General features: G+C 37.2%; 1 protein-coding gene across 2 annotated transcripts in view; it reads left to right on the forward strand.

Moving 5' to 3' along the window:
• The window catches only part of GABRG2 (gamma-aminobutyric acid type A receptor subunit gamma2), a 121,405-nt gene extending 106,615 nt beyond the window's left edge, over positions 1-14,790 (forward strand). Inside the window, exons 7-10 of one of the 2 annotated variants that reach the window (XM_030841216.2) lie at positions 3,159-3,311; positions 8,652-8,857; positions 10,889-10,912; positions 12,345-14,790. In XM_030841216.2, the coding sequence (XP_030697076.1) occupies positions 3,159-3,311; positions 8,652-8,857; positions 10,889-10,912; positions 12,345-12,620 (659 nt within the window). In that variant the 3' untranslated portion in view covers positions 12,621-14,790. The remainder of the gene's footprint in view (positions 1-3,158; positions 3,312-8,651; positions 8,858-10,888; positions 10,913-12,344) is intronic. The other variant, XM_030841217.2, reaches the window with a different exon arrangement.
• Positions 14,791-16,623: the final 1,833 nt, after the last annotated feature.

Raw genomic sequence — 16,623 nt, forward strand, 5'->3', positions numbered from 1 at the left:
CCTTCAACTTAACCTGGTGGGGAATATATACTCTATTCAACTATATTTAAGTAGAGTAAGAAACTTGGAAGAGGAACAAAGTAGTTTTAGTTTTTTCAGCATCCTGACAAAACGTTTAGGAGGTTTAAAGATAATATTTGCAAACCATACAGCCCAGTGTCTGCACATAGTAGGTCCTCCTTCCTGGTAAACAGAAAATAGTTATTATTTCAGGCATTCACTGGAGGGGAAGATGTCTCTATCATGGACTCTTTAAGTTTTTAAGAGGAGATAGCTTCATGTATGAAATAAGAGCCTAAACACTCCAACAAATCTGAATTTTAAAGCTTTCAAATGGTTAACATCACAACTAAAAAAATAATAACTGAAGTTCATTATTCACTAATGTTGCTGTCTTCCTAAAACTAGACATAAGAATCTTACAAAAAATAAAAACTGAACATTAATGGGTGTTATTCAACTTATATGTCTTCTCTACTCAGTCATAGCCTCTGTGTGTTCTAAATTAGGACAAAAACAGGGAACCAAACTAATTTATAAAATGCTATGACTTTAAATATATGTTAGAATAAATCAATAGAATAAATTTGAAGTGGCTGAAATAACCACCTTTGACTTTAATCCTTTTGGGCTTGGGGAAATCACTGATGTGGCACTTTCAAGAGATTTGATTTTATAGGGTTCTCAGCCAGAGAGTTTTTAAGAATACAAAAAGTGATAGAGCCGTAGATATGACAGGCATCAGGCTGTCACTGTGAAGCTGCCTTGCTTTTAAATGGCCTGTTCCCAAGTTTGAATCCATAATCTAGTGACAGAAAAGCTTTGGATTTGCTGGCAAAGATGAAAGATGCTCAGAAGCTATTACCTTAAAATAGAAATTGATAGATAAATAGGCTGTAGAAGTTTAGATTCTGACCTGAAGGGAAGTGGAGAATTAAATTGAGATAATTATCTGTTCACTTGAGGCAAAATTAAAGTTCACCTTTAAAAAGAGTCAGATCATTAATGCCAAAGTGTAGATTCTCATTCACTTACATGATAAGGAGTAAAAAAGGAGTTACTAAAATTGTCTAGATTTATCTAAAATACTATAATTCATAAAGTTTCATTTAAAAACATGTTTAAAATACGCAGAGTATTCTCAAGGGCTTGGAAAATAGGGAGAAAAAGTGCCCCTGAATATTAGTATTTAAAAAGAAAACATCTCTTTCTTTGTGTTTCCTATGTAGAATAAGAAACTTGAATTCGCCTCTGGTATTGTGATCAAAGAAACAGGAAAGAAAAAGATAGATATTAATAGGGATCATCTCAAGTTAAATGTCTTTATTCCTCAATCATCGCCTGCGTCTGTTATACTCTAAATTAGAACAAAAACAAAGACCAAACAAATTTATGAAATGCTATGACTTTAAATAGCTTAAGTCCAAATAAATCAACACAGAGAAGCATCATCTCAGGGAACTAACCAAAATCTAGTTATGCTCAATAAGAAAATTCCTACCTTTAACTTTTCAGGGATAATTGCTAAATAATGGCTAATCACTGCTCTTGGACAGGGAACCAATATTCCCATGGGAGCCTAATTCCCTAATTAGTGTCTGGGTCACTAATGTTGCCTTAACCAGGATACTGAATTAGACAAGTGACAGGCCATCAGTCCACCGAAGGGCAGTATTAGGATGTATTCATAACCCCACTTAGGAAACACTGCAGGGTTAGAGGAGTCTTTACTCCCTTGAAGAGTACCCAGTGAAGGGTTTTCTGTCTCAGCAGCTTAGAAGGGTGTGGAGTGAAGCTTGAGAGGGGGAAGGAAGAAGTGGACTAGGTAGTAAAAATCCACCCAGCTAAGTCAGTCTTCTCCCCGTGAAGCTTCTAAAGCGCCTTATTTTCGAATCAGATCTAAATCATCTAAGTAAGTAGAGAAACACAGACATGAAGCCAAGTAATTCAACTAAAACACATGATTTGGATTTCATTGTCCATGCATTTTAGGACAAATCACAATTTAGTAAAGAAAAAAGAAGCAGCATTTGAAAAGTGGTCTCATGTTTTGCCTCACATTGGGAGAGTGTATATAGTCTTTGAAACTGATGTTCTCAAACAGTACTATAAAGAAGCATAAATATATAGTAACTGGGATATGTCTCTACAGTATATTTTCTAACTTCAAAAATTAAAATTTTGTAAAATTTCACTTGGAATCATACAAAATGAAAGACATGGAATTTTAAAAACAATGCATGCATCATGATTTTAACAAATCAGAGACTTGGGATTATGTCACATTACATTGTTCTCATGCACAGCTATACGGTCCTTCTTGGATTCCTTGATTACTCTCTGTATTATTTACATAAACTCCTTTGTAACCCAAATGTTCCAGAATACAAGTTCTTGATTTTTGTTTCTTTCTCTATATTTAAATATATTCATTCATTTAATCATTTACTCAACAAATGTTACTGAATGCCTATTTGGAATCAAGCAGGATGCTAAGTACTGATAGGGCAATCATGGGCTAGAGGAGGCACAGTCTGTGGACTCATGAAGATAAAGTCTAATAGGTGGGACAGATATTACAAAAATAACCACACGAATGAATAAGAAATTACAAACTGAAGTTAACTGCTATGAAGGAAAATCACAGGATTCAACGGACATATGAGAAAATGACTCAGCACAGAAATGTGGTTATAAACTGAGTAAAACAGTCATTTATTAGTACCAAGTACCAGGATATTTCTCTCTGGTTTGTATGGAGAAAGGTCCTGAGAGCAAGAGGAAATTGTTACAAACCTTAGGATTCACCGCAGGCAGGCGAGAAAGGCACAGAGCAGAAACACTGTTTCTTTCCCTCTCCACCAAACAAAAAATTTCACATTGTGTGTATTAAGTAGGCAGAGAAGGCAATGTCAAAAATCACACGAAAGAAGAAAATATGAGCAATGTGCTCAAAAATGTTTCCTTCCGTCAGTAATCACATTGCTTCTAAAAGGATCAGAATTCAGTACAGGTTGGGGTTTGCTTTTTGTTGTTTCTGTTCTTAAGGCAGGTGGGTTAAAACTTTCAAGTGCACATACGAGTTATATACATGCTTACTTTCAAACACTTTACAATTTTGTTAAGGGTTTTCATGGTCTATCTTTGTTCTGTTCCAGGGGATTACGTGGTCATGACTGTCTATTTTGACCTGAGCAGAAGAATGGGATACTTCACCATCCAGACCTACATCCCCTGCACACTCATCGTTGTCCTATCCTGGGTGTCTTTCTGGATCAATAAGGATGCTGTTCCAGCCAGAACTTCTTTAGGTGAGACACAGTTCTTTGTGTTGTACTGTCCCAAGGTAAGTACCAAATATGACTAATCTTTATTCCCCTTTAAAAACTGACTTGCTTTTAATTCAGTCATCAATTACATAGAAATGCCATTTGTTTCATTTTAAAGAAAACTAGCATATTAAAAAAAAGAAGCAGTGTATAAAGTTTCCTAGTTTTGTTTTGCTAAATTACCTCCATAGGCTTTCTTCAGTAAGTTTTTAAGTAATTTAAATTAACTTGGGGGGGAAAAAAGAAACCTTTTCTTTTCAGTAGATTTTTTTGTTTTGATCTCTGGGCAGTAGTACACTAGAGCTGCTCACACCAGCTCATGAGAGCTGATTGTGTTTATCTTTTCCCCAAGTTGTGTTCAGTGATGCCACATTGGTAGTGAAATCAACCATGGTGAAGATATTAACAACATGGAAATAGGCAAACACTAAAAATCAGGGGCACCTTTTCTCTAGGGAATCAATTGTTACACATTTACTAGCACACCACTGGCTATTGATTAATTTCAACATGCATAATTATTGTGACATTTGAAGACATACATACACAGTAATTGGCTCCTTATAGAAGAACCATTGAAAAGATTATTTGGGGGAAAACATAATTACCTGTGAAATTCTGGGACCCCTCTCTCCACTTTTAATATTATTTGCAGTTTGCTCGATCTCTTGTATATGGTGATATCTGTCTTGGAGTTTCACATCTTTTTCCTCACACAAGGAAAGAGGACTCACGTAGATTACGACAAAGCCACAGACTCACAGGGACATTGGAGTCTAGGCCCATGAATAAAATTCTCATACTACATAAAATTTCCTAAAGACTTAAATTACTGAAAAATGAATTATAAAACCACTGTCCTCTTTTATCATCTGTATGAAAACTAGAACCATATTTCTTGCTCACTCTGACTAGAGAGGCAGTATCATGTAATAGTGAAGAGCTTGGATTTTGAAGTCCAGAGAATCTGGATTTCAACCCACACATATGGTATGGCCTTGGATATACCCTTTAGTCTCTACAAATCACATTTTACTCACATGTGAAACATGTATCATTTCCTGTACCTAACTGTGGGGTTTTATTAGGTGAAATTAGGTGTTCCATGCAAAGTTCACAAGGCATAGTAGGGCCTCAGAAATGTTAGCATTTATAGTCTTTTCTGACAAAGTGATCTGTACCACGTTATTAAAACTGAGGGCAGAAATGATTACTGGGAAAAAAAGACATCATTTGCATTTTTGTTCTCCTCCAAACCTAATTTAGTCTCCCATCTGTTTCAAAATAAAGTTATTTTGAGTTTTTCTGTTATATGAGGTACTTTATGTTACAGGCTGTACTTAACAATTATAATGTCCTGTCTAATGCTACATGCTAAGACAAACCCAAAATGTGCTGAGTCTAATACTTAAGGACTATTACCTGTGATTGTGAGTAGTGTACTGCATTACATGCTTATATGTCTGTTACATCAGAATGTAAATGTCTTTTTCACTCCCAGTATAGTGCCTGGCACATGGCTGGTACCTCAGTGATTATTCAAGGAATGTATGCACTTATGAATGGATGGAAAAAATGCACTGATGCATTCCAATCTACCCATTCCAAAAATATTTTAAGGGAAGGATTTTAGATCGATCTATTCTCTTGAAGTCTAGTTCCTGCTAGTCAAAATCCCTCTTAAGACCACTCTAGTAGCTCATTTCCACGACTTATTCAATGAGTGCTCACTGGCACAAGACCATGGTGGGAGAAGGGATCAAGGTGAGTGGGCTGAGGAACAAGGGACGGGTCCCCAAGCAAATAGCAGGTAGGTGCTCCTCTTATTTGTTGATCATTTACTATAAGTCAGGCGTCTTCAACATGGTCCCCATGCTTTTTCTACTCTTCACAACAGCCTCACATAGAAGTTGTAATGATAATAAAGGTTATTATCACCCTTTTAGAGCTAAGGAAGCAGAGGTGCTGTAAGGTTAAATGACATTTACAAGGTCACACAGCCAGTAGATAGTAGATCTGTACCTTGGCTGATGGACACCTAGATTTGCTCTGGGTGAGACCTTGTTGAAGGCCAGTCGTGGGAAAAGGTAGGGTGCTGAGCTGAGCTGGTTTCTCTGTTTTAGCTTTGCTGTCTCACTTCTTTAGATCAGTGCTTCTTAGATTTAACTGTACATTTAACTCAGTAGGGGGCCTTCAAGAGTACAGCTGCCATAGTCCAACCTGAAGAGACGCTTATTTAATTTGTTGACAGCATGGGCTGGGTGTCAGGATTAAAAGAAAAACAAAATTTCCCAGGTGATTCTAATGTGTGATCAGGTTTAAGAACACTGACCTAGATTTCACTGAGTCCAATTGCCTTTTCCAGTGTTTACAATCAAGAGTTGAACCAGATGACATTAAACACCTGTGAACTTCAAGTTTATTGCCATTGAACAGTTAGAGAGCCAAGTTATTTGATGAGTGAGATAAATATACCCATGTGGCTCAGAGACTGACTGCTTTCTAAACTCAGATCACCACAGAATGGGGAATATTGGTTTTGGAACTTACAACACTTGAGTATAGTTTGGTACACAAGTGGTAGCTGGTGAGGTTTAACCATGATGTAAGGATGATGGATGAAACAAGGACAATACGAATTGGTATTTTTCACCCAAGTTATGAGGTAAGGTAACATGCCTGAAGAGCTTACTTCATGCCAAAGCTGGAGGAATGGAAAGAAGCTATGGATCTTTTTCATGTATCTCAGGTAAGAGAACTCTAATTTCTTTGCTTAGCAAAACTAGGCTTAAACACATTAAAAACAAACGAAAAAACCACATCAGGCGATCTTGTTGTTGGTTGGCAAATCACTTAAAACTACCATTTGTCTATTCTTCATTGTTCTCTTCTCTGTGGCTCCAGGCAGACCTGAAAATATCTTGAAGCATTTTTTAAGATTCTTCTTTTACATGGCTGTGATGAACTTCCATGTAGCCTAATAATATGAGACAGGCCACATTGTCTTAAGTGAACTTAATAATATGAGACAGGCCATATTGTCTTAAGTGAACTTATCCATGGTATCTACTGTGAATACTGACATTTTCACTTCTCATAGGTCATATGTGGTTTGAGGCCTGAATGTGAAGACCAAAGTGCCAATTTAGTTTTGAAATTCCCCCACAAAAACATCAGCTGTGATTAGGTATAATCAAAAACTTCTACATGAATTAACGTATAGACAACCTAAGTGAAGCTTTTTTTTAGTTTGAGAAGCAGATCTTTCTTCTCTAAAATAAATGATAATAACACCTTCTATTTATTGAGACTTTACTAGGAATTGTCACTCTATGTGCCTTATTTAATTGAGTCTTCCCAAGAGCCTTAGGGAGTTCCCCCAGTCACTACCATCTCCAGTTTGTACCATCCCCAGTTTGTAATTGAGAAACTTGCCCATTCTTACGTTTCCGTCATGACAACATGGAAGACCCACATATCTCCATCATATCCCAAATTAGGAATTTACAATAGCTCCCAGAACAAAAATAGACCATGAAAACCCTTAACAAAATTGGAAAGTGTTTGAAAGTAAGCATGTATATAACTCGTCTGTGCACTTGAAAGTTTTAACCCACCTGCCTTAAGAACAAAAACATCCTGCATATTATGGACCTATTTATAGAGAGGAAATACAGCAATGTGGTTCAGAGCATTGCGTTTAAAGTCAGACTTGCTAGGCTTGGATGTCATCTCTATCACTTAACTAGTTTATTCCTTCTGTACTCAGGTTTTTTCACCTGCAACAAAACAAAACAAAACAAGGATAACAGTGCTTACGTCATTGTGAGGATTTTGTGGGATAATTAATTATACAAGTACTTAACATAGTACTTGGACAAAGGAAGAGATTCTTAAGTGTTAGTTTTAATTGCACAGAACAGTATCTATCTCCCCCAAGTCATCAATGTGGATTCCTACTTTCAAATGTAGGTTGAGTCTCTAGTCTTTCATATATACACTATTCTTCAATTGTTTTATTTATTCATTTGATATTTATTGAGTCCTAGCACTATACTCACTATGGGATTACAATGGACATCAAGATATATTTCTTATCTGTTGTCACAAAGTATATAGACTAGACAGGGAGATGGATGACTCCACGATCACTAACAGATGCAGAAATTTAGACTGTTGAAGTGACTTAAGTTCCTATAACTGGAGCTATAACCTATGCAGATACTGAATCTGTGTTGCCTTTATTATAATTAACATAGCTGTTACAGAAGGTAAGCCCCTGACCCTTCCCCTGTAGATACATATAGGTTGTCTTAATTTTGTTCTTTGTTATTAAACAGTTATGGGGGAGGACTTGTTTGCTTGGGCACTGTTGCACAAGGGGGAAAAGAAGTGTTTTGAAATCAGACATTTAATTTTTGTGTTTAAATCCTTCTGCTACTTTACCGCATGGCACTGGTCCTTTAGCCTCCTTTTCCTCAACTATAAAATCAAAATGAAAATATCTGCTGTAAAGATTCAAAGGGAGAATGCACATAAAATGCTTATCAGAGTGCCTGGCATGAGGAAGTTTTCAGTAAATATTAGTTATGATATTACTTCTGAGATACCTATTTTCATCACAAATAGCCTCTAAAGAATTTATCCATCAGAACATGTCAGTCGTACACAACGCACCTCCTCTATTTAATACTTTTAAATGACTTCTCCTTGCACTCTGAATAAAATGCAAACTCCTGTGCATGCTCTGCATGATTGAACTTCAATTTCCCCAGCATCACCATGATTTCCCCACCCATCCCCAGAAGCCAGGTAGTTTAAAAATTCAAAAACAGGTAAGGTTTCCCTTCCTCAGAACCTCCCTTTAATTTATTTAGTGCTAATAGCCAAAAGGTTGGTTTCTTCTAATTTTTTAAGCTTCGCCTCAAATATCACCTCCTCAAAGAGGCCTTCCATCTAAGTAAGTTCTGATCATCCCTGCTCTTCTGCATGGCACATACCATAATTTGTAATTATACTTTTCTTTGCTTACTTGATCCATGGTGGTGTCTTTCGCTGAAATACGAGGAACATGTGGGCAGGGACCGTGTCTATTTTATTTCTCAGCACATTTTCAGCACGTTTCTCAGCACATACGGTAGATGATATGTAGCAGGCGGGCAATACACATCTGTGAACTGGGTGACTGAATCTGAGTTACACCTCCTTTCCCAATACTGAGGTTGCTCCTCAGAAGTCACAAAACACGTCTGGTTTTATTAGTGACAGTTATCCCCCTTGCTGGTGTGGTCACATGATCTGTTTTGTTGTGTCTTCCTGCAGGCATTACCACTGTCTTGACGATGACTACCCTCAGCACCATTGCCCGGAAGTCGCTCCCCAAGGTCTCCTATGTCACGGCAATGGATCTCTTCGTATCTGTTTGCTTCATCTTTGTCTTCTCTGCTTTGGTGGAGTACGGCACCCTGCATTATTTTGTCAGCAACCGGAAACCAAGCAAGGACAAAGACAAAAAGAAGAAAAACCCTGTATGTATCATTTCTTATTGGGACCTTTGACATTTGTATGCACAGAGATCACCTGGTTTTGTTTTGGTTTGGTCTTGCTTAGCCTGTCTGCAGTCTATCCACACTTTGGGCTGCAAGATGAAAAGGGACTGTGTGTGTTTGGCCAGGCCATAAGGATTCATTAAGGTCATCAGTTACTTGGGAGAGACCTGATTCACTAAGGCAGACTCTTGCTCTCTCTATTTCATTGGAAGTATAACCATGGCTGAACAATGCATTCATCTTCTAGTAGCTTGTTATTTTAGGTTTCATTGATTTTCATCTTTCTGCCTCTTAACTAATATTTTTAAATTATTGATGTTTTAACTTAAATTTTTCATCCAGTGATTTCTAATAGGAAGCCACAAGGTTCTTAAAGTTTCAGGGATCACCACACTGCTGCAAATAATGTGTGTGTGTGTGTGTGTATGTGTGTGCATTGCCAGAGGACTTCTATTGGTTTTATAGTTAAAATGTATTTTTTTAGCCTCCCTTTATTTTCTCATATATAAAATGAGTATTACAAAAAAGACATATCTTATGAGGCTGCTGTGAGGAATAAATGGGGTAATGGATGTAAAAAACATTACATAGTACTTTGCAATTATAGTTGATGATGGTGGTTGATGTTGATGATTTACGCAGTTACCAACCTGGATTGAGTTCAGTGACTTGGAAACAGGTAGGATGGCTTCACCTTGCCACCTAACTTTAAATAGAGTTGATGAAGCATAAATATAAATGCCTAAAGCAACTGTCTTTTATTATGGATGTTGAAAAGAGCATGTAGCTACCCGTTTGCTCACTTAAACACAGTGTTTGGTTCATAGGAGGCCCCATGAAAATTAGTCCATTTCCTTACAATACTGGGGGCAAAGGAACTCCTGAATTTATAGCCTTTCCTGGTCTTCTGCTCTAAGGGCTATGAGGGTCATGATAGTGGCCAGCTTTCTGACCCACAGGCTTTGGGGAGCTGAATTATAACCACAGAATCTAGCTAATGCTAGACTGCATCCTGATGCATCTCCAGAAACCCAGGTGAAATTCTACAAATTGCACGTGTTTATTTGAATGTAAGACATTATATAACAGGTGAAGAAGCATCATTATTCTTGATGATTAATGCAAAAGAAACTGTTATCTTTAATTGCCCAAATATTCACTATACTTTATGCAGCCCTTTCTTTCTCTGTCTGTATTGCCTCTCTTTACCTTTGCATTTTCTCTATCCTTAGTTTATTTTCCTTGTTGTGTTGTTTTTTGTTTTCTTCCCCTCCTTCACTTGCTATTTCATTTTCCCCCCAAAGATGGTTCTGCAGACACTCAGCATTATTACCTGGCAGTACAAACAGGGATGTGAGGACTGGCTGAGGACAAAGCCCTCTGGTCCTCTCTATTGTGGAGTGGATTTTGTTGCAGAGATACAAAACACTTGGATTCCTTAAGCCAGGGTCATGAGATGGCAGAAGAAAAGAAGGCAGAGGAGAAAGGGAATTGAAGAACCTGCAAAAATGAAATTACCTGAGAACTTCATGCATTTCCCCCTTTTAAGCCAATTAGATGATTTATCAGAACTATCAAGAGCCCAAGCTGTGAATGAGAAGCTGAAATTTCAGTTTCCCATTTAATATGCCCTTGGGTTCATTGTGTCAGGGCTCTCCTAGTAAGGCCTCCTTGATGATAATTAGAAAATGAAATCAGTATTTCTGATCAGGGAAAACGGGCAATAGAAAGCTTCCTCACACGTGAACAATACTGGCCTTTGCAGTTAGATCACTGTGGATTAATTTACTGGAGATTTCACTAGCAATCAATCACCAAATTTCATTGTCCAACTTTAGGCATATGCTTTATTCCAAGCTCAGAACTGTCCTTCTTTGTTTACAATTTCAGTTCATTTCACTTGCTATGCTTTCAAAATGTATTTTTAATTTATCTTATTTTGTCTTTTTTTTTTTTCTTCCTTTTTTCATTAAAAAAATGTGATTCTCTTTTCTGTCTACAAACCCAAAGCTTCTTCGGATGTTTTCCTTCAAGGTATAATGTTTTTTGGAATGGAAATTCACTGCATGCAACTGCTGAATTTGACTATTAATGCTTACATGGTGTTTTATTTATTTTTTATGAGCAGACATTTTAGCATTCCACTAGAGGTAACACATTTAAGATGGAGAAAGTTCTATAGATTTCTAGAATTGATTCAGCAACCCTACATTAATTCAGAGGTTTTGACCTAACGTGAGGCTAAAAATATCTGTAAGCTCTATGAGATGTCATTAGTAAAGTGGGCCTCTTTAAACGTCAAAGCCAAGACTTACCCTCTCCTCTCAGATAAAAATGGAATCCAGTTTCACTGGTTGTACCTACCATGTCCCATATATACCATGTATGCCCTAAAATTTGACTCTGTAAATCCTAATTCAACAAAGGATTGTTTTTCAATAAGTACATGCAATAATCTCCACTGACCTGAACTCTACCTGTCAGTTCTATAAAAATAATACAGTCTTTTTGAAATGCTTTAAGTTAAAACACCCATCCCTCTCTTCTAGGGTGATCCAGGGGCCTTTGGCTCTACCATGCAATATTTAATGAGATTTCTATTCTCAGCTGGATTCTGATAGCTGATTCACAGACAATATGATTTGGATTTATATTACCCTAAAACTAACTCATCCAAATTAACATTAAATAAATGTTTGAGTTTTCTAGCAATTTTGTAATTGGTGCAGCAGAAAAGATTAGATTAACATTTAGTTAATTGGTACTAGTTTCTTCTCATGCCAGACAGAGTTTGATAGCTAGTAACATTTAAAAGAATTTTTCACTCACATGTAGGTTAATATTGCTGACATTCTGAAGCTTCTAAATGGTGAACGTTAGACAAAGTACTTATATATTCCATTAAAACATAAGTAAGTCATACCATTGTGGTATAAACTCAGGAAACTTCTACATTTATATATATCTTGACATTTTCTATTAAAAGCATTCAATACATTTGCTCAGTGTAATGGGGTTATAGTATTTGCCTATATAGATGAGCATGACAGAAAATTTGATTTCAAAATTGACGCGTTTTTATTTCTCTGTTCTACTCATGTGCAACACCATTAAATGCCTTCATGTAACCAACCTCACATCTAATATTTACTAGAATAAGATTCCATGTAGCTGTGTGATTTAAATCTTTAAACTTTGAGTTCTTTTGGTGTTCAATCTTCTTGCTATAGCTATTAGCTTGGTGGTATTATTTTCAGCTGCACTGCTTAAGCTCAAAATTTGAACTCTGCAAATGTGCTATCCTTCTAAGTTCAATTTTACCATTGTAGATCATGATGTCATAGCAATTCCCTGAGTACTCATTTTCAGATTCATCATTCACATTGGTTGACACTGTGGAGAAATGGTCTAGGATTTAGCAAGTATAACTAACTCTGATCCCTCTCCTTCCCTACCCTTATCTCAGGCCCCTACCATTGATATCCGCCCACGATCAGCAACCATTCAAATGAATAATGCCACACACCTTCAAGAGAGAGATGAAGAATATGGGTATGAGTGTCTGGACGGCAAGGACTGTGCCAGTTTTTTCTGCTGTTTCGAAGACTGCCGAACAGGAGCTTGGAGACATGGGAGGATACACATCCGTATCGCCAAGATGGACTCCTATGCGCGGATCTTCTTCCCCACTGCCTTCTGCTTGTTCAATCTGGTTTACTGGGTTTCCTACCTTTACCTGTGAAGAGGTATGGGTGTTACTGATGTGGGTCTTACTCACTAAATCTCATGGAGAGAGAATGTCCTTTCTAAGTCCACTTATATAATCCCCTGAGTGGTTTATAATACTCTGAATTTGTTTCTGTGTTCTAACCTGGTAAATTGTATTCATGTCATATGGTTTGCACCCAACTCTCCTGTGGTAAATAAGTGTAATTTGAGCTATACTGTTCGCTGTGTCTCAAACCTGCAAGGCCAAGTGAAATTAGAGCAGGAACATTGAAACCAAACAAGATTTTGTTTTCCACAACAGGAATTGCAATAGTGAAAGCCATGACTATTTACAGTGGTGGTATCCTTACTCAATTCAAAATACAATTAGATGCAAAAGATCCCAAACTGTATCCTCTGTTCATCTGGGGTCAAGTTGTGGTAAATTTGATCCCAATAGGAGATCTCCCTTATCTGAGAAAAATCACAACCTGCTTTAAATATAGGAGCCTACACTAGAAATCGATTTCATCTCCAGCCCAAGATATGAGGAAAATTTCCTCCACATCACATGTACAATGATGTAAATATTTCAGTAACGTAGAATGCTTCAAGTTTAATGCATGCATCTCTCTAGAGCCAAAACAAATGGATTGAAGTTAACATCATAAAGTATTTTATTCTGTGTCTTTGGGCTGTAAAAGAATCATGAATGTAATTATAAGGGTTTAGGGTTTGGAATTGGAGGGAGGAATTTTCTCTACCTTCTCCCTCATGCATGAAGATTCAAACATCTTATGTTTTCCTCGTACGACATATTGAAACACCTTAAGTAAAATACAGACTGGATGATTGACATCTGCCACCTCGAAATATGCCCAGTTTCATAGAGAATAAAGTAAATGTGTGTGCTCGCTGCTACTTTGTTTCTTCCTTTTAGGATGATAGGTCATAACAGAACTTACTCTCCATTTCAAGATCTGCTTCTAGTGACTGTGAATGCCTTGTGGGCAGAATCCTTGTCATTTCCTCTTTGGGTCCTCAGCACCTTGTATAGTGCTTGGCACATAGCTGGCGCTCAATAAATGTGGTTGGAAGTGAACTGGCTTTATATGCTTCTGGTGAATCTCTCTGAGCTGGTCTGGAACCAGTGATTCATCTTCTCACATAGGCATTAGGCAGTGCTCTTTGATCTTGTAGAAGTAAACAGAAGGATCCAAAGAATTTTGGCTATTTTTGTTCCTTATCAAACATTTACTTTAGGCAAAGTCCATACTCCTTTTAGAACAATATTGACATCCTCCATTTATGTACAGAAATGAGTCTAGTAGGGCATAATTAGAACCTGTGTATTATTGTTCCAGGTTTGGAGGGGAGTCAGCTCTGACCCATCCACCCCTTCACTGAGGACACATGACAGACATAAGCAGGAGTCATACCTGACTGGTGTTCAGAATGGAGTAATCTACGCTCTGTGAAAACCAAAATGTACTGAAGTTTACATTTAAAAAAATGAAAGAACAAATGAAAGACTTACATGGAGGTTGAGCCTATGACTGTGTCCTCATTCAAGGATCTTGTACTCACATGAAGTGGTGGTCCCAGACTTCAAACATAATGAGTTGAGCTCCATGTTCATGTATTCATCCTGAATCCTTATTTTTCTAAAACAGCACCCTTTGCAAGTTCTTCCTTTTGGCAATCATTGCTCTAAGTCAGAATTCAATCATAGCTATAGATAATCTAAAAAGAGTAGAAAAGAAGAGAAAGTGGCATTGTTAATAGAAAACCATGTAAAGTCATGATCAAGTCATCTGGATGAATCTTGAAATACATTTAGCTGCCAATTTTACAAACCTTTACTGTATCAGTGCTCTAGTATATAACCTCAAACACATGTAAATAGAATTATTTTCTTGTTTTGAATTGTTAACATATTAAATGTTGACTCTTTGGGAGAGTTGTTGGCAAATTTTCAATGACGAGAAACATGTTACTATTGTCGACTTGAAATGTATTCCGTTAATGGGGACACTCAAAAAAGCTAGCTTTCCAATGTGTGCATAGTATTGGCAACATGAATATATATTATACATAATCTAATTCTTAATTATCAGCTGCTCCTGGTCTATGTATTTGAAAACCTTTTCACAAAGGGAATTGCTTAATATGTGGACTTTTACAATAAAAATGCTGCATTCTAATCTATGGTGTCAGGTCAGTGTCTGGTTGGACTTGTTTGTCTTAAAGAGTGTGACCCCCTCTTCCCTGTCTCATTCTCCAACACTTCCTTCCCTTTATGTGAATTGTATCTGTGAGCAGTGTGATCATGTTTTGCATGATAATGCTCCTCACTTCAAAGAAATTAAGAGATGTGTTTGGGGTGTGGAGTAGAGATACAAGACAGAAAAGGTATGAAGTGGGTGAAGCTCAAGACTTCTGTGCCTAAAACTTCGGCGTGGTTAAGAATATGGACACTGGTGTCAGACATCATTGGGATCCCAACTCTACCACTGACCAGTTGTTTGACAACTGTCAATTCAGCCTTTATAAGCCTCCATTTTACCAGCTGTAAATTAGGTATAATAAGGCCACCCCATGTGGCAACACCAGCACTCTGCTGCCTCCCACTCCCATCAGATCAGCTCTCTAAAAGCATCCAGCACTCTTCATATGTCTTACATGTGGCTCTGTAGCATGATGTTTCATTTTTAGAGTACTTGAATTGCAAACCTTCCTTTAAACTATAGGCTGAAAATACAAATCTCTTATTGAAAGAAGTCTCACAGATTATTTTCACAGCCAAAGAACACTTCTCTGTAGCCCCCAAAATTAAAAATATAGGGAGCCAGTATCTTATTTTCTTGAAGTCCTTTGAAATTCTCAGAAGAACAGAGTTAGCATAACCCTTTACAAACACAGCTGCCGTAACCTTCCTCTAGCTGTCATTCGCTTGGCCCCTCGTGGCTTCCTGCGTCCAATTTAAACGTCTATTTCTCACCTTCCAGACACGTAAAAAAATTAGTTTTCACTTTGGTCTTGTCTTCTGTCTAACTCCTTGGCCTTATGTTTAGCTAAGTACATATTCATTGGATGGCCTTCATCCTTTTTTAAAGTCTCAATATTATTCTGACTAGTAGCAGCAAGTTTTGTCTCTAATGAAGGTCAAATTAAATTTAACCAAATGATGCGGTCATTGGGGATTATGTCAAAAATTGTTCTCTCTATGACTGTCACTATGGATTTTTGTTAAACATGTAGAAGAAAGAGAGGATGACCTAGACCAATAGCTCTGCTAAATATTTTTAATGCTCATTGAGTTGCCAAAGGTCACACAGCCAGTTAATGACAAACCCAGGAAGCCACCCAAGTATTACTCTTTCTACTGCCCCTCACAGTGTTTTAGGATTTGGAAGTAAAATTGTGGAATACATTATTATCTTCCTGTTAATGCTTTTTTCTTTCGGATCTGCCAAATTTGAAGACGCCTTCTTTCTCTGATCTTGACTTCACTTTAATTGCAATGAGATAAATTTTAAAATATGTAGCAACAGAGATAAGTTGATAGATTTTACATTTATTTTATTCTCTAATGTAATGAGCAATCACTTTTCAGTGCTACCCACTGCTTTCAGAATTCTGTTGCAAAGAAGGGATCTCCAATCATCTGAAAAATTGTAGACCCAGAGTTGGCCTTTGTCTCTCTGAGCTTGGAGCAACAGAAAACCAGAGTTTCCTATAGCTAGTCTCTACAGGCTCGTTCTTTCAACTATATCAGAAAAGTGGTAGGAACGCTCTATTATTACTTGGTCTGAGGTTAGGAACCATAGGCCAATTACAAAATTCAGTTGTGACTTTCTCTCTATTCAGGATTTTTTTAAAAAAAGGCTTTTCCTTATTATTGTTTGTATAACAAAATGGAAAAGCAGAAGCTCTTACTCCAGATTACACAGGTTCAAATCCTGGCCCTGCCAAGACTTACTATCCAACTTTTCTCTGCCTCGGTTTCTTCATCTGGAAAATGGGGATAATAATGG

This window comes from Globicephala melas, chromosome 3 (assembly GCF_963455315.2).
Source record: "Globicephala melas chromosome 3, mGloMel1.2, whole genome shotgun sequence".
Classification (NCBI taxonomy): Eukaryota; Metazoa; Chordata; class Mammalia; order Artiodactyla; family Delphinidae; genus Globicephala; species Globicephala melas.